This window comes from Rousettus aegyptiacus, unplaced genomic scaffold, assembly GCF_014176215.1.
Source record: "Rousettus aegyptiacus isolate mRouAeg1 unplaced genomic scaffold, mRouAeg1.p scaffold_m13_p_10, whole genome shotgun sequence".
Classification (NCBI taxonomy): domain Eukaryota; kingdom Metazoa; phylum Chordata; class Mammalia; order Chiroptera; family Pteropodidae; genus Rousettus; species Rousettus aegyptiacus.
In genome coordinates, this window is record NW_023416285.1 from 49,007,627 (window position 1) to 49,028,755 (window position 21,129).

Genomic DNA, 21,129 nt, shown 5'->3' on the forward strand with positions numbered 1-21,129 from the left:
GCCACGGGACAAGCATATGTGAAAACAACGAAAAATCACAGCCTAGGCTGCTCAAAGTCTTAGACCGTTGCCATCTCCAGTAGCTGTCACCATAGCCTGGCCTCTAGCCCTACCTCCTTCCATTGTTTCAGTCTGTTTTAACAGACTTATAGCTTGGGCTCTCAAGTACCCCGTAAGCAGTTACTACTGAAGCATAATAGTGCAAAATCAGTCTTCAGATGTTGAGGGAATTTTTAATGGTGGCTGATAAATTTGACATTAAAACAAAACAAAACAAAAAAACTTAAAAAAGCATCATTAAGACAGCCTAACAGTCTATCTCACCAAATAGGCTGTATTTAGCCCAAATCCCACACAGAAGGACAGCATTAATTCAGTTTTGAATTGTCTCGGTTTCTGACCTTCCTCTTGTCATACAGGTTGGAGAATTGCCATTTTTGTTAGTAAAATTTAGCTGTATCTCCCCACCACAGTGATAATGACCTGAAGCCCTAGGAAATGATGCAGGAGCCCTGATGCCTAAAGCCTTCTTTGCGGGAAGTGGATGTGTTCCTACTGGTTGCAGGAGCAGAGTGTGAGGACTGGCAGCAGTAGAAACTGGGGTCCCCCCTTACTCAGTGTAATACAAGTGTGAAGGATTTCTCGTGTTCCTAAAAATAAAGCAGACAAGCCAAGAGTTTAAGAAAAAACAAGTCTCCATGCTCAATTTGACTATCTTTGGAAATCTTCATTTCATTAAGGTTTTCACAAAATACAAAGCTCAAACATAATTGTCTACGTCCACCACAAAATAGAATCAAATAAGTGGTTAGCACACAAACATAATGATCTTTTTCATTTTCAAATATAAATAACAATGTTCAAGGTTTTACAATTTTCTTCCGTGTGTGTCTTTTTAAGGCTTTATGTTGCAGACCCTTCATTAATGAGTACTTATACCTGTTATCAGGATTCACTGCCCACAAGCAAGGAAGGCCACTGTGGATATATTCCTGAGGGTGACACACACTGATCTGTTGCCTCAGCCTGTTAAAAAAAAACCATCAAACACCCTCCAATCAGTTCTCACAGTTTCATTAATTGTCTTCTTACTACAAAGTAATAATAGAAAGGGGTAAGTTCCCAGCAGCATTCAAGCTCTCAGAAAATCAATCATGAAGGGTGAGAAGGGAAAAAATACGCATTTTCCTTTTATCTGGAAAATCCCCCCAAACCCATATAGTTTAAACAGTGTTTTTTTTACCGAAACATTTTTTTCAGATTAAATAGTGTTGAAAGAAAGGGTGATCTTTTGGTTGAGTATTTTAGAAGAGGTTAAAGTGGAGAGGTTAACGTTGGGAAAGTACCACTGAAAGTACATCCCCCGACAGGAGCCATTTCACTCGTGAGGTCTGGGGGCAGAGCCAGGGTCCCTGCCTTGGGAATGAAGTCCGAGGGCAGACTCTCCAGCAGACACTTGACTTGCTCCTGGCCCAGTTTGATCTTGTCATCCAGCTTTCGCTGCTCAATAAGGAGTGTTGACTTCATTTTCACAAAATGCTGGTAATCCTGGAGTTGCTCCTCCGAAAGGTAATTGGCCAGGATGTCCAACACCACGCGTTCCCTTCGGTCCAGGTTCTCCTTGAGCTCCCGGGCATCCTCGTGCTGCCCCGCCAGGACCTTCCTCTTCTCATTCAGAGAGCTCTGTCAGGGCGACACAAGCAGATGAGCGGAGGGCAAGGGGACGGAAGGAAAGAGCCAAACTGGCTGCAAAGACACTTTCGCAGGACTGCAAAGTATCCAAGCTTCTATTTCGACTGGCACTCTAAAGGAGACTTAATTTTTTTGAAAATCAGTGCATTACCCTTCTGTTGAATATATGTTTTTCTAACTTATAAAGCCATGTGGCAGCTTTCATTTGAGAGAGGTTACCTTACATTGGCTGGGGTCATGACTTTAGGATTCTGTACTTGAAAGCACAGTCAATGATTTTACTAACGAGGTTCACAGAGTAGTCAAAATCATGGAGACAAAGCAGAATGGTGGTTGTCAGGGACTAGGGGATATGGAAATGGTGAGTTATTATTTAATGACTCTAGAGTTTCAGTTTTGCAAGGTGAAAAGAGTTCTGGAAATGGATTCACAATATGAATGTACTGAATATTACTTGACTACAGCCTTTAAAAAATGGGTAAGATGGCAAATTTTATGTGTAGTTTATGACCATTAAAAAACTGAAAGGGAAAAAAAGGTCAGTCATCAAGTGTTTACATTTACAGTGGTTCTCAAAGTGCAGAGCAGTGGTAGCGGCAGCTGGGAACTTGCTAGAAAAGCAAATTTTCAGGCCCCATTCTACCCACTGAATCAAAAGCTCTGGAGGTTGGGGCCTAGAAATCTATGGCTTAACATAACCCTTCCAGGTGATTCTTTTGCAGCTAAAGTTTGATAACCTCTGTTCTAATACACAGTCAACAATGGGAACATCATTTACCTCTCTAAAGAAATTAGTTTCCATTTTCCAGGTCTCTCTTCACACCTCTGAATCTAACATAATAGAAATTCTATTTAACAATGATGGCGATTTCACATTCTTAGAGTTTATTCTACAAATCCAGTGGTGAGGTAGCATGGTGTCTTTAGGGCTAATTTACTTTATGAAAATCTCTGATGTGTGTGTTCTTTTTTAATCCAACATGCTGACATATAATGATTGTCATTTAAAACATTTAAAAACTTTAATATCTTACCACTCAGACTTTTCAGGCCAAAGTGATGGAGAAATATTAAAATGCAAATTAGTCCGGAATAAGATTATTCAACTAAATACCTCAATATAAATTAGTTTATGTGGAGTTATGAAGGGATCATGTGTCTTTGTCTCAACTTCCCTTGAACTTGGCTGTCAGATCTCACATAATGATGTCAGGGGGGAAAAAGTGCAAAGTTATAGATTTATCTTACAAATATCTTCTTTTGCATAGGCTTCCTTCCCCTAATAGAAGAACCTAAAAAGAAACCAAACCTAAAAAAAAAACCCCTTGAGAATTGATTTTGAATGAAGACGATAGTCAAAATACTGTAGAGATATGTTAAAAAGTGAGACCCTCTTCCTTACCTTTAAAAAAATCATGAAATATTTTAAACACCAGAAATCTGTAGAGAACAGTGTAATCCTTGAGTATCCATCATTCACAGCACCAAATTTCAACATGAACATTTTTCATATTTGCTTCAGATTAAAATTAAAAAATTACATGTTCAGTTGAAGCTTTATATACACTTCTCCCAGCCCCTTTCTTCCCGCTCCATCCCCTCATCAGGAACTATTACCTTGAACTTGTATTTATCGAACCACTTACTCTTTTTTTTTCATTCCTGTTGATACTTTCAGTTTCTTAAACACTAATCATTACAAAAACTAATACTGATGTAGTGTTTTGCAGGTGAGCAAGCACTTGTGTTTAAGAGTGTATACTTGCAATAAGTATTCGGTTGAATTCAATTCTCGTACAACTCTTCTGCTCCAAACTAAAAATTGCTCCATTGTTCCTATTTTAGATACCTGCAGCATCTACCCAAGTGGCCAAACAGGAAATTTGGAATTACCTATGTTCTACCCATCCTCTCCTCTAATACACCCTGCTAATTCAAATTCATTCTCTATTCTCTGTCTCGTGACAATTGCCTAAATTAACAGCCTAAGGCTTCTTGCTAGACTATTGAAATGTCTCCTAATTGTAAGCATCATTCTAACCCCACCCTAGGCTGACTGTCACGAAACTAGTTTATGATTCTTCCTGGCCCACAGGCTAAAATCCAAAGTCTTTATAAAGTATGACATAGAAGGTCTACGTGACGATTTTCTGCACTGGATACTGTTTACCACTCCAGATTTATTTTTCTCTGCCCTGGTCTGTGCATTGGAAAATCAAACTCTGCAGCTGCATCAACTAGGCTTCCTTGCCTTCTGGGTTTGGCCAATGGGAGTCATGGGCAGGAGATTGGCGGGTAGGAGGAGAAACAAATGGTGGCTGCATTCTTTCACCAGGGCTGCAGGGCTGTAGGATAGCGACAGCTGTAGTTCTGATAAAAGCCCTCTTCCTCTTGCTCCTCTAGGTCTAGCGGTAGAAATGGCTTCCCCGCTGTGGGGGACAGGGGGGCTGCCTCATCCCTTCTTGGTTGCTCTTAATCTTTTCCACACCTTCACTGAATGCCTCTCCTTTGTTGTTGTTTTCTAGATTCCACATATAAGTGAAATCATAAGGTACTTGTCTTTTTGATTTATTTCGCTTAACACAGTACCCTCTAGGTCTATCCATGTTGTCAAAAATGGCCAGATTTCATTTTTTTCCCCCCTATGGCCAAGTAATATTCCATCGTGTATATGTACCACCTCTTTATCCATGTCTGTTGAAGGACACAGGTTGCTTCCATATCTTGGCTGTCGTGAATAATGACACAATGAATAAAGGGATGCACATATCTTTTCAAATCGATGTTTTGGTTTTCTTTAGATAAACACCCAGCAATTGGACTGTTAGGTCATATGGTAGTTCTATTTTTAATTTTTTGAGACACCTTTATACTGTTTTCCATAGCGGCTGTACCAATTTACAATCCCACCAATAAGGCATGAGGGTTCCTTTTCCTCTACCTCCTAACACTTGTCTGTTGACTTGCTGATAGTGGTAGCTCATTGTGGTTTTAATTGACATTTCCCTGTCAATTGGTGACGTTGAGCATATTTTCATGTGTCTGTTGGCCATCTGTATGTCCTCTTTGGAGAAATGTCTATTTTGGCCCTCTGTCCATTTTTTAATAAAATCTTTTTGTTTGTTTATTTTGGTGTTTTGAATACCCCTTTTGATTGAGCCATTTACTTCTTGTCTGATACTACTTTTCTAATAATTCCTATTAGAAATTCCTATATACTTTTCTAATATTTCCTGTAATTTGCTGTTTTTAAATCTAAGCAATCATTGTGTTCTAGACATACCAACAATATGCAAATCAGCTTTTGAACATGCCATGGTCTTTCTTTGTCCATGATATTCCTTTTAGATGGTGAAGTCCTTCCACTCAGCCTACTTACAATCATTCTCCTAGACTCCATCAAACACCACTTGTGTGAAGCATTTCCTGGCTTCACCGTATATAATGTTTCTTGGCTCTGAGTTTGTCGCTGTGCTGCAGCATATTGGATATGTTCACTGCTTCCGTTCTGGTTTTCCTCACTGTACGGTGGGTTCCTGGAGGGCGGGGCCTGCGTGTTAGCCAGTGTTCATCCCTAGCACACAGTACTTGATACGTCACAGGTTCTCATTCGCTGTTTGCCGAGTGGAAGGAAAAAATGACAACTCTTTTGAGGCAGGTACTAATTAGACAATTTTTAGAAGCGGAAGCTAAGGCTCTGCACATTTACACAAGGAGGGCACTCGCTAGGAGTAGAGCTGCAGAAAGCTCCTGGGTATGTAGTCACAGTTCTAAATGTTTACCATCTAGACTTCCTAACCCTTTTAAAGTGTTTGAAAAACAACTTGCCTTTTAATGTAATGTATTATAAGAAATAATAGGAAATGCCTGATAGTACCGAAAGAGAGAGAGCTATAGATAGGAGGAGTCAGAAAACAAAGGAGCCTCTTGAAGGCTGGAGCATGTATCCCCTACTGGCATATATGTTATAGCTATGTTTATGTCTGACTTCCCTCGACAAGTTAGTTCCACGAGAGCAGGGATCTGTCTCCTTTGTTCACAGATATGTCCCAAGTACCCAGACCAGTAAGTGGCACACAGCAGACACCCAGTAAGCATGTGTGAGTAGGTGAAGAATGCTCTGTGGCAATAGGATTAAGTTCAGTGAGGTGAGTGAAGCTTGGGGTGTGCAGCAGGACTGCTCATGTCTGGCTCTGTCACTTACTGGCCCGTTGTGAGGATTCAGTGAGACTGCACCTAAAATGTGTTAAGTCCAGAGCTCCTGTCACAGAGGACGTCCTTGAATTTGACCCAGTGTTACCACCACTGTTGTTCGGTTCCTTCCAGTACAGGGTGCAGTGGCGACACCTGGGTGCATGCCCCTCGAGAGTCTGCAGCCCCTGAGAGCTGCAGGGTCCCTGGTGCCTGAGCTGCTGTTCCCGCGCCCTCTCCTCATCCCCAGGGGTTTTGTTGTACCCTTCTCCTTTTTGAAGTTCACCCCCCAGCATGCTTTTATCTTTTCAGTTTCTGGAATAGAAAGGAAGGAAAGAACGCTGGTGCCTGTGTTTTTACTTTCCTAAGTGTTCCCTGAGTCTGCAGTGTCAGCATTACATCGTGGCATGGAAAATGCTGCCTTCTCTTTCCTGGTTATCAATACATTGGGCTTTCTCCTTGCCCCAGATTGTAATCTTCTCGAGAGAAGACTGTATCTAATTGTATTTCTCTGTGTACATGGGCTCAGAGGGAAAAGCTGTTGAGCTGAATTGCTAGGCCACCTACCCTTTCTTCATTACTGGCATCTTCACCAAGGCCACTAAGGACGTTCTCCACGCGGGCCAGGCGCCCCGAGAGCGAGAGCAGCAGGTTCACCACCTTGTCCAAGTCCCCGATGAACATCTTGTACTTGTCAAACTCATTTGGCTTGCAAAGCTCACTGATCAAAGCCTCCACCTCTTCTCCCAAGGCGTTATTGAGCTTGATGTCCATTTGCAGACTCCCCTTTGCTTCCTGGAGGGTCTCAAGCTTGTGGGTGAGGCTTCCAATCAGTTCCGCCTGTTACCAAAAGAGACACACAGCAAAGATTAGGCAGTCAGAGTGGCCAATGGGAGGAGGATTCAATTCTCCCAGCCACATCCTGTCTTTCCTTCAAGGCTCATCTGAAGGCCTCCTACTGTCTATGGACTGCCCTCCAACTTCAGGCCACAGCACTCTTTCCTTTCCCTGAATGTCTATAGTTGCCTTTCTCTGAATCTATTCAATCATCACATGCCGACACTTGATTACACATCACCTCCGAAAGTTTTCTAATTGTGTCATGCTGTGCCTGCCCAACTGAGTTAACTATTTACTTTTAGAAGTCTTAAGACACATTCTCATAGGCAGGTAAATATTCTTGCTTTACAGATAGTGAAGCCAAGAATTAAAGGAATTAAAGGACTTGCTGAAGATCACTGAACTGAGTTGAATATTAATCATAGATACCATCTGCAAAGCAATGACTATGTGCCAGACACTGTGTGAGAAACTCTCCATGGATTATCATTTAGTCTTCCCAATAATGGTGTAGTAGACACTATTTTAGCCACATACAACAGGCAAGGAAACTAAGGCTTAGTGAGGTGACGTCTAAGACACGTGTAACATTCAGTGGGGCTGCCTCGAACTCAAGTCAGCCTGAGTTTAAGGGCCATTCTTAATAATCGTAAATATTCACCCGAGACCTTGAAAGGGAATTCAGCCCCTCATTCTTTCCACTGCTCCCCACTGTCTCCAGTTACCAGAACTATGTAATTTGCCACTTTAATTAACTTCTATACATATAAAAAACACAAATATCCAATATATTTAACTGAAGAAATGAAGATCTTAGTGGTTTCAAATTTGACTTCATTTGTATGAAGTGTCTACTACTTCTTTGCTGCAAGAGAAATTAAAATCCATGGCTTTTGAAATCAATCTTATTTTTCTCGTAGCCTAAGGTAGCCAGATGGAAAAATGACGTACTCTTTTTTTGGGTTTAAACCTATTTTTTTACCACTAAAAAGGTTCCAAATATACGTGTATGTGTGTATAAATAAAACCAAGCTGTGTGGCTTCAGATGGAAACTTGGTATAAAGTATCATAATTTCTATGTTAGAGTCAATCTTAATTTTAAAGGAAAAGAAAAAAATAGAAACACTTTTAACTAACAGAACTGAAGGATACTGATGAGTTTTTGTACTATTTCTTCAACATCAGCACCAGAGAATGCCATAGTCACAATGACAATGGGAGATATTTCTTTTTCCATGATATGCCCATCGTGGAAGTGGACCCCCAGAGATATTTCAGTCTGGGTAAGGTTCTTAATGTCCAGGTTCTGGCTTTAGTGGTAACATCGTGCTGTCTTCTCAACTTGCCTAATCTCAGAGGCTGAAGGGTGACTAAAAAATTCCCCAAATCATACAGTTTATATTACTCCTCAAATGAAGAGTCCGAGCTCAGAAAAATGCGGGTGGGAGAGAACATTGCTTAGTGTTGTTTAATTTTCCTTATACTCGCCTAGAAAACTCATTGTTTTCCAAAAAACAATTCTGGCTAACAGCTATGGTATTTGCCTGCAAGATAACCTGCTAGGTACCTCCAGCACAACCCCCCGCAGGGCGTGGCGATCTTGCTGTGTGATATCCGTTCCTCTGAAGGAACAGCAAGGACACCGAATGGAAAGCAGTGTGACGAGCAAGCACTGCCGGCCGCCACGTCTCCCCACAGGGCTTGCAGAGACGAGTCAGACGTCCTCATTCCTGTCTTTCAGATAAGAGAGACCAACGTGTACGTGGGGTCAAGCCAGGAGTTTTTAACCTCTTAGCTTGTGTTTCCTAGGCTTGCCACTCTAAATGTCACCAGATGACACTTTCCTATAGAATACCCGGTTTTACCAATATCCCATGAGGTAATGAACTGAGCAGCAACATTCCATTCTCTCCAACCTCAGGAAAAGGTCTTCTGCTTAGTTAAGTGTTTTGGGATCCATTTCGATCTCACGTCTTGAGTGAGTACAGTTTCTACAAAGGCTTTTTAAAAACTAGTAGAAAGAAAAGGAGGTGATAGGTAACAGCCTTGTTTTCCTTATTCCTATAAATATTTTCTTTTGAAATTAATACTGTGTAGTCATTTCTGGAAGGAACTCAAAGCACTTTTATTAATAATTGATGTCATTTAAAAAAATTCTCATGGCTCTCAGTTGCTGGTATTTTAAGGGATGGTATGATAATAATTTGCAATTGAGCAGAAACCAGTAAGAATAAGTCTGTCCTCACATGTCAGGGTGAGGGGAGAACTCTTCCTCTGAGTTTCTGCTGAACTCAGCTCCCCAACCTTCTCAGGCTCCTTCAATCTAAGTATGATTATAGTGTCTTTGAAATGTCTTGATCTTGGCTTTGATGGTGACAGGTCAGCAGTGCTGAAAGCGCGGCCACCAAGCAAGCACAGGTCAGTGGCTGAGGATGGGCCAGAGAAGTTGACACAGCTGAAGAGGCTCAGTATAATCTACTCCATCCTTCCTCTCAGACCCTGTTTTGGTTTTCAAAGACATCCATAAGCCTGTTGAGAGAGGAGCTGATGTATATTTCAGGATTCATGGTATAAGGCAGAACAGAATGAGATGAAAATGCCTAGGAGTGATCCAGGGATGTGTCTGTGGGAAGGACTAATGCACATTTTGTGGCATGCTGATTTCTGAAACCTACTTGCTGGGATGTAATGTGCTAAGACAAGTATACTTAGCAGTCAATTCGGTCACTTCTGGCCCAAATGTTGCATATTTGGATGACACTTGAATTTTTTTATTTTACTAAGCCCTTAAAAAATGGAAATTTGGACTTTAAAATTCAGTTTAAAGGGATTTGAGTAACTGAAGGCAACAAAAGAAAGTTGGCTGTACTAAATAGCCATTTCTTTGCCAGCCAGATCTCTTTAAAAAACAAAAAACCTCCCTACTTTGACCTGCAGAATTCACTGGAGAGACTAGATGTTTAGGGTGGGTTTTGTTTTGTTAATAACATACTAGTCTCTATTGTGTAACAGATTTTGCAATAAATAGAAAAACCTTTTTTTAAAAAAAAACAAAAAACAAAAAACCCCTGCTAGTCTCTGAGGAGCTACTTAATTTGCAAAATCATTGACATTTATCCACTTAACTTCTGATATGGGATAAACTGTTGCCTTGTGTGAGATGCTCTTTATAAGAGTTCTTTCTCCCTCCCACATACCGTGTGCATGCAGCAAGCCTGTTGGGCCCTGTCCGGCCTCTTTGCTGATCAGGATGAACACTGGACCAAGTGTCAGGACACCCAGCTCCATAGAAAACTCTCCATCAGGTAAGTCACTTGACCTTTTGTGTCTGTTTTCTTACCACAGCAAGGGGACGATAATACCTGCCTAAAACTAATAATAATGTTTAAATATTGAGCTCTTTCTCTGTGCCAGGCACTAGTTAACTGTTTTTACTATTCAGTTACTACTCACAACAACCCCACGAGATAAATACTATTATTACCCTGGTTTTACTGAGAAGTGAGGTGACTTAAGTTGCCCAAACTCATACCAGAGCTAGGCTTAATACCAGGGATCAGTCTTTTAATCATTACATTAAAGTAGCTCAGAGGAATATTATGAAGCCCAAATAAAATAAAGCTTGAGTAAGCACTTTGGAAAACAGAAATGTATTATTTACATTCCAGTTATCTTGTGTGCTATCATTAAGTTTAGGCAATTTGAAGAGCACACACCACTTATTTGAGGTAGATGCCTCTACTGCTGGGGTCTCCACCCCTCCCCCTGCCACCTAGGGGTAAGGTGTGGCCTGATAGGAACTGGGCCACACAGCAGAAGGTGAGCAGGGGGGTGGGGTGGCATAAAGCTTCATCTGTATTTGCAGCTGCTCCCCAGCACTAGCATCACCACCTCAGCTCACCAGGCATTAGATTCTTATAGGAGTACCGGTCCTTGGTGGCAAAAAAGGTTGGGGACCTCTGCAGTCTGTGGGAATGCTTAGCTCCCCACCTCCCTCCACATGCAATGCTGCTTTGCCTTCTGTTCAGAGGACTTGTGCTGGCAGTGTTGCTAATGATGTCACCACAAACACAGTTGGCCTCTGCTGATTGTCTTCATCTCAAACAGGAGTAATTCAGGACTCCTAGCTATGTGGCCAGGGTTTAGGGACAGAGTGGAATTCAGGCCTCTGCTAGTGAAAAGTGGGGAGGATCCAGGCAAGGCAGCTGCTCATGCCTGTTCTCTTAGCTGAATTTTACCCAGAGAGAGAAGTCAAAGGCCATTTCTGTCCTGATGACAAACTGAATTAAACCTCCCTCTCATCTTGTGTGACCTGATGAGAGCAGAAAGATCATGGGGACTCAACTGCCATTTCAAATATCCTCTAGCATATTCTCTGTCAAGAATGGTTCCTTACCATTTCCTCTTAGGAAGGCTTGTGACCAGAAAGTTGTCATATTTACTTAGTATGGTCTCAGGAATCTTTAATACACAAGAAACAATATTCAGTTTAACTTCAACTAAGCTCATTCTCCTCCTTCCCTAAATGACCTTCCTGTTTTCCCAATTTCAGTGGTGATAGTCACCTTGGCCAGGAACTTAGAGTCATCCTTGACTCCTCTCTTCTACAGCTAAAGTGTTGCCAGATTCTATTTCCTTTTTTTTTTTTTTTTTTTTTTTTTTGATCCATCCATTTCTCACTGCTCCTACTGCACTGCCCTTAGATCCCTGTGGTCACTGTCCTGGATGGCTATAATAACCCAGGGAGGGGGCAAGAGAGCTAAATGTTAAATCACGCTATATTCAGACTGCCCTATGCTAATTCACAAGGAAACCTGCAGAACAAATGAAGATTTCCTCTGTGATTGCTAGCAAACCATATACCTATTCCCTGAAGGGAAAACAGAGTCTCTAGGTCACACCCTACACAAAATAAACACTATCATTCTTTCCTTATGGCTAAAACCATGGGGAACCTATGGGTCAAAGGCTGGGAAGTACCAAATGGCCTTTTCACACTACATAGTCTTACCTTTCACTCTGTGCCCCAACACCATCAAAGGAAAATGGGTAAGCAAAGTCTTTACACTGTAATTCATAAAAACTAAGAATGATGTATAAGCTGAATTCCCTGAATATTCGGGGCTTCTTGTCTTTTTTTCTGTCTTGATCTTTTCCCTGTCCTTCTAATAGTTTCTTTTTAACTCTAATGTGCACTTGAATTCTGTCTTATGCTCATCAGTCAAGAACCCTTTTCTCTTGGTGTGGGGCTACTCAGGGGAATTTGTCCTGTCCTGCATCAGTAACACCTTCCAAACTACCCACCCCTCCTCCTGTCTTACTGCAGACATGGCTGCCAGAGGGACTTTCTAAAATGCAAATGTGCTATGTCTCCCTGTTGATCAAATCTGGGGGAAAAAACCTTCATGCCGTCATGCCATAGCCTCTCTCCCAACTTACTACAGCTACGTCCCTAAATTCTGAAGTGGGCTCTGTAAAGTGAAGTAGGGCAGGGCCTTGGGGAGGGGCCAAACCTGAAGTGCGAGTGAGTTTCCTGTTTTCCCTCCCCTTTTATGTTCTGGCTCTGACCTGAGGATGGACCTAAGGCAGAACTACAGTGTGGGGCAAAAACTCTGAGAAAAGCCCTGCCTTTAAAACCAGAGAACCAGAAAGGAACCTCTGTGAGCTAAAGAGTGGGGAAATCCAGTTTTTAAGCCTCCCTTCTCCTCTCCTCTCCCAGCAGTGCCCCCAAGGGATGGTTTCACTTAGAGCTGCACTGCACAACGGGGGGCACAGGCACTTAAGACCTCAAGAGAAAACCCTTCTTTCTGGTCAGGGGAACTGGGAAAAGGAATCACCACTACTTTTTATTGAGGGTGGCCCCAGCCATGTAGAATGGCACAGGCTGCTACAACCATGAGAACTTTGTCTTTCTAGCCAGAGGTCCAGGGAGAAGGGCTGCTGGGAACCAGAGAGTGTGGGGAAAATACTGGAAAAGATCCCTAACTCTGTGTTGAACTGACCTAAGTCCTAGGCTCACCCTCAAGCTGCATGTGTGTGGGACATTCCCACAGGAGCATAGCAAAGGCTTCAAGAACTGAACACGACAGAAACAACTACACAAGTCCCAGACTAAGCCCCACACGGTGCAAGTGTGAGACAGACCTGTATAACATAACAGAGGCCCTGAAAACTAAACTGACGTTGGAACTACCACCCACAGAACCTGTAGTCCGGCCCACCTTGTGGAACCTAACGAGGTTGACTGCCTGCTTAAAAAAAAAAAATTGAACATTCTCCAGAGGATTTTAACAAAACCCAGTCTCACAACATAATACTGAAAACCTTCAGAATGCAATATAAAAAAATATAAAAAGAACTCAATAGAACCAGTAAAATACGAGCAGTTCACAGGGGACGACAACAGGTGCTAACACTGAGAATGACTCCAATGTCGGGAGCAACAAAGCCTTTAAAATAGCCTTGATGACAATGCTCCATGGAAAAGTAAACACTCTTGAAATGGAAAGAAGGTAGACGTCCTCAGCAAAGAAATAGACACTACAAAAAACTAACAATAGAAATTTTAGAATTGAAAAACTATAAGATTTGAAAAAAAAATCACTAGTTAGAATGGAGACAGGAAAGTCAGTGAACTTGAAGATAGACCAGTAAGAATTATCGAGTCAGAAGAACCAACAGAAAATAGATGAAAAAAAAAAAAATACAGAGCTTTAGGGACTTGTGGGGCAATATCGAAAGGTCTAACATTTGTGTCACTGGAGTCCCTAAAAGAGATTAGGGCACAAAAAATATTTGAAGATATAATGGTTGAAAACATCCTGAATTTGGTGAAAGATATACTTCTACATAATCATGAAGCTTAACAAACTCCAAATAGGATAAACCAAAGAAAATTAGGCCCATACAAATCATAATCAAACTGCTGAAAATCAAAGACAAAGAAAAAACAAATTCAAAGCAGCCACAGAAAAACACGACATTGCATATAAGAAGAACTAGTATTAAATGATTGTGCATTCCTCATCAGAAAGCACAGAAGCAAGAAGAATGTACAACAATTTTAAAGTGATGAAGGAAAAAGAACAGTCAACCCAGAATGCCATATCCAGTGAAACTGCTTCAGAAATGACAGCGGAATAAAGATAGTCTTAGATGAAGAAAGATTGAAAGAACTTATCACTAGCAGGCCTATTCTAAAAGAAATGCTAAAGGAAGTTTTTTTAGACTGAAAGGAAGACAAACCAGAGGGTAAACTTGGAACTTCAAGAATGAATGAAGAGGAGCAGAAACCGGCAGCTGAGAACCATCTGGGTCACTAATCGTCTCCTGAGGAAAGGCAATTCCGAGGAACAACAAATTCTCTTTGCCTTTTGAAATGTTCTACTAAGTCCCTAAGCCAAAACTCTTTGCCTTCTGAATAGAGAATTATGGGTTCTGTCTAAGCAGATTTTTGCCAATAGATATGGCAGGGTTTAGCCAAAGAATAGAAAACTCTGATATTAAACCATCTTTAGTGTTTATGTAAGTCAGAATTTCAGACAATAAAAGTGTTCCATATTTTAACACTTAGATTTACTTGGAGTATTATAATTCATCATCTAGGATATATAAATAGCAAATAAAGCAGAATTGATTTAAAATGCTCATTTCAATTTAAAAATTATTACTAAATCAGGACAAGTTTCCATTGACCCTTAGTTTCATACCCAGAAATGCAGCTTAGGTTATTAATAACTTTAAATATTACTTTGCAAAAGCTGGTGGAAGGCTACACTCTGCCTCAGAACAATCTCGGGGAATGAATATTGACCAAGCATCATTTTTTAAAATCATTGTTAGAAAAGCTTATTGTATATCAGGAAGAGAATGACATTTTCAACTCTATGCTGAGTATATTAATAAATGCCTTCAACATCATTTAAAGCCGACATACTTCTTGTGTTTCCAAGTCAGATATGCCAGTGTGACACGAATGAAAGTTCTATTACACATTAACAAACTTGTAGTTCATTAAAACAAAACATTCTCAAAGGGTTAGCCATTGCCACAGGCTCAGATCCGAACCCTGCAGCATTTCATACAAAGCCCCACGTGATGCGTGTGACCTCCGGGCCCCTGTGGCTCCTTCTAGTTTCATCTCTGTACATGAGGCCTTTATTTCCTAAATTTGGTCATTTCTAATTTAATCATTGTTTTACATTCCAGAAAAAATCCAACTACCGGAAGTACGTTCAATACACACACAGTCCCTTTGTTTCTTCACACCTCAAGGTCTTTTCCCACACCGTTCCCTTTGTCTTGAATACCCCCTTCTCTTCTCGGTCTTACTCATTCCAATTACTTCAGTGTAAAATGCGACAATACAGGTGTCAGCAGTTTTGTGAAAAAAGATAATACAGCACTATGTAAACAAAACAAAACAAAACCCACACCTAGCATCTAAGTCCTTACTAAGTGGTACCTAATGTTATTTCCCATGATGATTAATCCTCTATTCCTTTATATTTTCAGTCTAAAAATACTTTTTGCCACATAATCCTCAGAGTGAGAAGGTGATAAGTGACGAAAAAGTGGTTAAAAAATAAAGATGGGGAGGAGAAAGTAACAAGTAATATGCCATACTGCTACTCTAAAACGGTACATCTACATGTAAAGAACCACCACAAACTGGTAAAATGTTCCTTTAAAGATGTCACGGCAACTTGGTACCTATGATGGTGTTTACATAGCTTGCCCTTTGGGATAAAGAGATAGACCAGAGCAAGGTGGTATTTTTCTCCCAATCAGAGGGCACTCAGCAGCACTGAGGTAGGCGTGTGCCAGGAGGCATGCTATGAAACAGGTGTTTAAATGAGAAAGCCTTAGGCTGGGAGAGCGTGTCACCTCAGTGGCTGCATCAGCATGTCGGCCACGCACTGTGAGCCACGGAGCTAGAGCAGCACAAGGCAGAATATACCACTGATGGAGGGGCTTCTAAAGCCTCACATCCCCTGCCCCGTAAGTCTCAGCCCCCAGGGTCTGTATCCTGTGGTCTTATTTCAACACAAACAAGAGGACTTAGGACATATTCTATTCTAGAATAAATGAAGTAGAATCACACAAGAAAGTTTCTCCTGGAATTGACAGACTGAGAACCACTTACATTCCAGGCTCAGCAAGAGGCAAGCTTTGATGGAGTCCTTTTTCAGCATTCAGGCCTCAGCTGTGCCAGGGCTGTGAGCACAGCCCCTCTGGGGCTGTAGGGAAAGTGGAATGGCAAGAACTTTCTCCCCTGCAGGCACAGCTGAACTTAGATCTCCATGGCATGTGGGAAGAGAGCAGCCGCAGCACGGTCATTTTAAAAATGCTTAGCATTTAAACTTTCCGTAAGAGTATCAAATGCTAATGACTAAATTTCAGTACTGTGCTTTCAAGCTATTCAGTGGGGTATTGCAAAGAGAGTTGGGGAATCCAAAGATTAACATTACCTTTTTCCAGAAGCGTCTTTTGACAATCTCTCCTTAAAGTTTCTAGATTTTCTAGAGTTTTCCTTTTGACTATAAAACATGAAATGAAAACTACACAGGCTGTTGGCATTGGCTGGTCAGCTCAGACAACAGTGTTGGGGTCCCTGTGTTGGACTAGGAGGCAGGGGACCTGGGTTCTAGTCCCAGTGGTGAGACTTTTAAGAAATAACTTATTCCCACGAACTTTCACTTTTGTCATTTATAAAACTGAAAATGGCAGGTGAGCTCTGAGGAAACTGCTCAAAGTACCAATGGTTTGGGTGAGGTTGGTGACGCAACAGGCCCCTGCCCCTTCTGCCATAAGGGCCAGTAACCCTGATAGGACCCTGACCACCTTTCTGGGGAGAGCAGAACACAGGTCCTAGCTTCTTACCTTCTTTTCATTGACATCCGCCTGCTCCTCTTCCTCATTTACCTCTTCTGGCATATCTTTGATTTTGTTCAGCAGCTCAGCCTTGGGAGCAGACACACTGTAGTAGGCAGGGCAGTTAACCAGCATGCCCACTGCTTCCCTGTCTTCACTCCTGGGTTAAAAAAGAACACAAAGTACAGCCACACACAGCACATACCAAGAGCTTCATTCCACCACATTTCTCCATTCAGAAATGTGTAAAAAATCCTATTCGATTTCTTCCCAGAAATTAGGATGAACTAATAACTATTTGCTAATGAGTAATTACTGTGTGTAGGGCTCTAGAGGCCAGGCAAACTCGGGATGAAGACCACCGAGGGCAGTATTGGGAAGGCGAGGAGTGCGGGTCAGGACTGGACTTGCCAGACGATTCTGGGCGAGTCATTTAACCGCTCTGCATGTTTCTCTGGTGATAAATATAAGAATGTTACTGAGTCCCTATTTCACAGAAAGACAGGGGGAGCTATGACTCAGTCATGTGAATGTATTTAAAAGGTGCTACAAAAATCTCAGGTTTTAGGTTATTTCCTACTTTTCCCGAGTCACCCATTATCTTCCTGATGCCTACTATGTCTGTTATTTGGACACTTATCAGATTTCCTTCTCACGTAAGCCTGACATCCCATGGAAGTCCGGGAAATCTGGAGCTTGCTGGCCAATGGATGTTAAGAGGTGAAATCTACTCACTGATTACACAGCAGGGAGTTTCAAGGCTGGAGAACAAATAAGGAGTTGGGAACTTTGTTATCTCTATTTTACTCTTCTCAAGCTGCCTTTCAGACTACAGGACCGATCTTACCCACTGAATAACTGACAATGGAAGTAGGTTAGGTTTTCCTGGAAATTTCAACTATTCAATCCTGTGACATTATTTAACATCTAGACCATCATTTTAATATGGAATAAAGAACCACCAAAAGCGTCATTTTTCTACTAGTTTCCTGCTTGATGGGACTATTCCTTTAAGCAATATAATTACAGTTAGTCCAGTTAATTAAAAAAAATAAGAAAAAGGATTTTTGATATGCGTTTTCCCCCTCCAGATAAATTCATTGCACTCTGAGGCATCTGATAACGAAACCTCACAATGGCTAGGTGAGATCTCACACACAACAGAACAATGCTTATTTTCACCAGAAGATGGCGTATGCCTTTTGAAATTCCTCCTACAAAAGCTTACGTGACCATTTCACTTCTAAATTGACTGAAAGAACATAAGTTCTCAATGATAACACTAGGAAATGCTTTTCTAAGGATATACTTGTAAATTACCTTCTTCTACAGCAAGTGGGGTCAGAGAACAGAATGAAATGAACTGAAACCCCTCACTTGGACCTACCACAACCGCCTGGGCTGAACTAACCTGCACACCCACAGAAAGGCGTCTTTGCGCCTTTCACATTCAGTGGATTGCCTTGCATATTGTAGGTGTTCAGTGCTAAACATACGACTCTGGGAAAAGTCCATGCACTTCAATTAGTCTCTGCCAAATCCGAATAGGAGATGACCGTTCAGGCCCTGTATTAGGAAAGCCTCCAATAACATCAAAAAGTTTGTTAAGTACTACATAGCTCTTTACTTTTTCCCTACCAATCACCGCCCCCCCTCCTGCCCCCAATAAAAACATGGTATTCCTGATAGTAATTTAGTTAGGATCATTTGGACAGCTCTAAAATGCAAGGCCAAATTTAGATGAAATGCTCTTCTTATTTAGCCTGGAAGCCCCTAACTGTGCAGTTCCAATCTGCCAATCTACAGCTTCCAGTGAAAATTAAAAAGAAAATAAAAACCATTGTAGTCCTTTAAGGAAATAAAACATGCAAGAAAATACTGCAATAACCCAGGAGAAATCAAAAGAATGAAAAAACAGACTGCTGACGGTCTTTTCACACCGCGGCTGGGCATGGCGCCACGTTACAGGACAGTTAACGTGCTGCTCAGGGAACTTCAAGAGCAGAGGCTCACGGGCTGAATGCGAGCACTCACTTTAACTCTTCAAAGGCAAATGCCAGTGAAGTCACTAAATGTGTGTCTAGGCTCTCATCCTTTTTACAGAGACCGTGTTCACCTCCGCCTTCTGCCATGCCCACTGCTTCTACTTGCTCCTCTCGTCACTGACCCCTGTGGAGCTCCCTGTAAGGGACTCTGACAGAATGGGAGGTTGCACGTCTACCAAGTTAGGAGGCACAGTACAGTTAAGAGAGCAGGCAAGTCACAGTGCTGAGTTCAGATATAGGTGCCATCATCGCACAGGTCCTACGACTTCAGTTGCATAGTCTTAACTCCCCTGTGCTTCAGTTTCTCATTGTTAACATGGAGATAAAATTGGTAGTTATTTCAGAAGGTTCTTGTGACGATTAAACAAAATGTTTATATAAAGAAATGAATACAGTGTCTGATACAAAGAGCATGAGAATTAATAGCTATTATTATTACTGTTATTTTTTTTTGTTGGGCAAGGGCCTGGTAACTCAGGGTCTGTCTCACATCCTACTTCTCAGAGGCACTCCTCTAAGGCTGAGATGGAATGTCAGTCTTAGGTCATTTCTGCTGTTTTCGAAGCAAAAAAAGATTAGATAAGTAGTCCCAGACTTATCACCCTGTGGACGGAGTTCATTTGTAAGGCTCTTTGGGAACATTACCAGGGACTTACCTCTTGCCTTCATATCCTGGGCAGCTGACAGTTCTCTGTAGGGCTTTCCTCTTTACGCTGTTTTCCTGCAGCAAATTAACATCTCGAGGAAACAGACCTTCCATCAGGTCCATAGTTGTCTTCATTCTGGAGTCTGGATCCAAGATGTCCGCCAGAGATTTGTCTTGGTGGACAATTTCCTTGGCCAGAGCTTCTGTTCTGATGTCTTCTGAAGTCTTCTGAGGACCAGAACTCACGTTCTTTTCTAAACCACGAGTCCCACTGATTGGGTCATGGACGAGGTCTTGGGTCAGGATGGGAGGTGGCTGCCCTGAACTTGGCTGCCAGCCAACAGACCCGGCATGTTGGGGCAGAGCAGCCGTGGTGGAGGCTGGGCTGGTCTCAGTGGCCTCTGAACCCTTGACAGAAGTTTGGGATCTGGAAGCCACTATCTGACTACCAACCAAATGGGCTGCACCAGGCATGGGTCTTTCCTTGGCAACTGTCATGTTGGCAAACTTGCTGGAACTACTGGGGCTAGTAAAAAAAAATGAAAAAAAAAAAAAAGTGATGAGAAAAGAGTCAGCAGAAGGGTGAAGATGAGAAGGTGAATGAAGACTGAGAAGTTTTCACCATCAGGGCTCTAGCTTCCCAGGAGTAGGGTGAGGTAGCCACACGTCAGAGGTTCTTACTCCCAAATTCCAGGGTCCTAAAGTGCCTTCACCTGAGCCCACTAGTTGGTCACAGGGAGGTTGTATGACTTTTTTTTTTTTTTTTTTTTTTTTTAGGCAAGGCAACCCTTGGCTGATCTCACAGATTGCAAGGACCTTGTCAGATTACAATCCCTTATTGTTTTTTGTTTTGTTTTGTTTTTTTTATGCCTGCAGCACCTGGTCTTCCTAGATGGTCTCCCATCCAGGTACTAACCAGGCCCAATCCTGCTTAGCTTCTGAGAGTAGATGAGATTGGGCTTGTTTAGGGTGGCATGGCCATAGATTAGGTTGTATGACTTTTTAAAGGGGGATGAATCTAGTAGGAATTCAATTTGGTGAATGTTGCTCTCAGATCCCAGAGCTTCCTGAAAAGTGCAGGTGAACAAAGGGTAATGGTAAATTACTCTGGTATTTAGAGGGAGTTACCACAAAGGTGACAGTAGGCAATGTGTGTGTGTGTGTGTGTGTGTGTGTGTGTGTGTTTCTTTCTTTTTTTGGTGTTGTGAAAGCACTTGTCTCAGGGAGTATCTGTTGAGAAATTCTTCTTCCCCATTCTTCTGGCCTCCAAGAACAGGTTTCCCTAAATATCACTGCCCTTTAGCCCTACTCTTTATTCCTTCCTGTGGACATGCAGGGACTTTGGAAAGAGAAGCTGACCACAGCCCATTCACAGTCCAGTCTTTTCTCTTTGGAGAGTAAGGCTGCATCTAGGCTTGTTCTTGTGCTTTCCCTCTCTTTCTCTCCATACATGTGTAAATAAAATACATATGTGTATGTGTGTGTCTAGCACAGCCTGCGACTAGGCAGATAAATCTATCTAATTTGGGGGCTCAGTATCAGGAAGCCCACTTAACACTCAGACAGAAGCCGTACTCTCCAGTATCACCTCCATTAATAATACAAGTGATACTTTTGTCTTCTGTGTGCCTTCTTCTTTTCATTCATTCCTTAACTGATTGAGAACTTGGGCAGGGAAGGGGGATGCTACTTATTTGGACCCTCTGAATTTACCATGTCCACAGAAACGCCTCTTGGGTTTTGGCTCTGATTTTCATCACTCACTCCCGGGTGAACAAATGAAACAGCTCAGCGAGTTTGTGAGCTGAGCTTGTATAAAAAGCCTCTACCCCAGGGCTCCC

The 21,129-nt window shown here is 41.9% G+C and overlaps 1 protein-coding gene across 7 annotated transcripts in view; it reads right to left on the bottom strand.

Annotated features, from left to right (window-relative positions):
* Window positions 1–702: 702 nt before the first annotated feature.
* SHROOM3 (shroom family member 3) overlaps window positions 703–21,129 on the bottom strand; it is a 279,842-nt gene continuing 259,415 nt past the window's right edge. For 6 of the 7 annotated variants that reach the window (XM_036227825.1, XM_016156012.2, XM_016156013.2 and 3 more), the window contains 4 exons: window positions 19,299–19,814; window positions 16,607–16,757; window positions 6,451–6,723; window positions 1,315–1,683 (listed from right to left, as the gene is read on the bottom strand). In XM_036227825.1, coding sequence (XP_036083718.1) covers window positions 1,315–1,683; window positions 6,451–6,723; window positions 16,607–16,757; window positions 19,299–19,814 — 1,309 coding nt within the window. Of the gene's footprint in view, window positions 1,684–6,450; window positions 6,724–16,606; window positions 16,758–19,298; window positions 19,815–21,129 lie in introns of all 7 variants that reach the window. The other variant, XM_036227824.1, reaches the window with a different exon arrangement.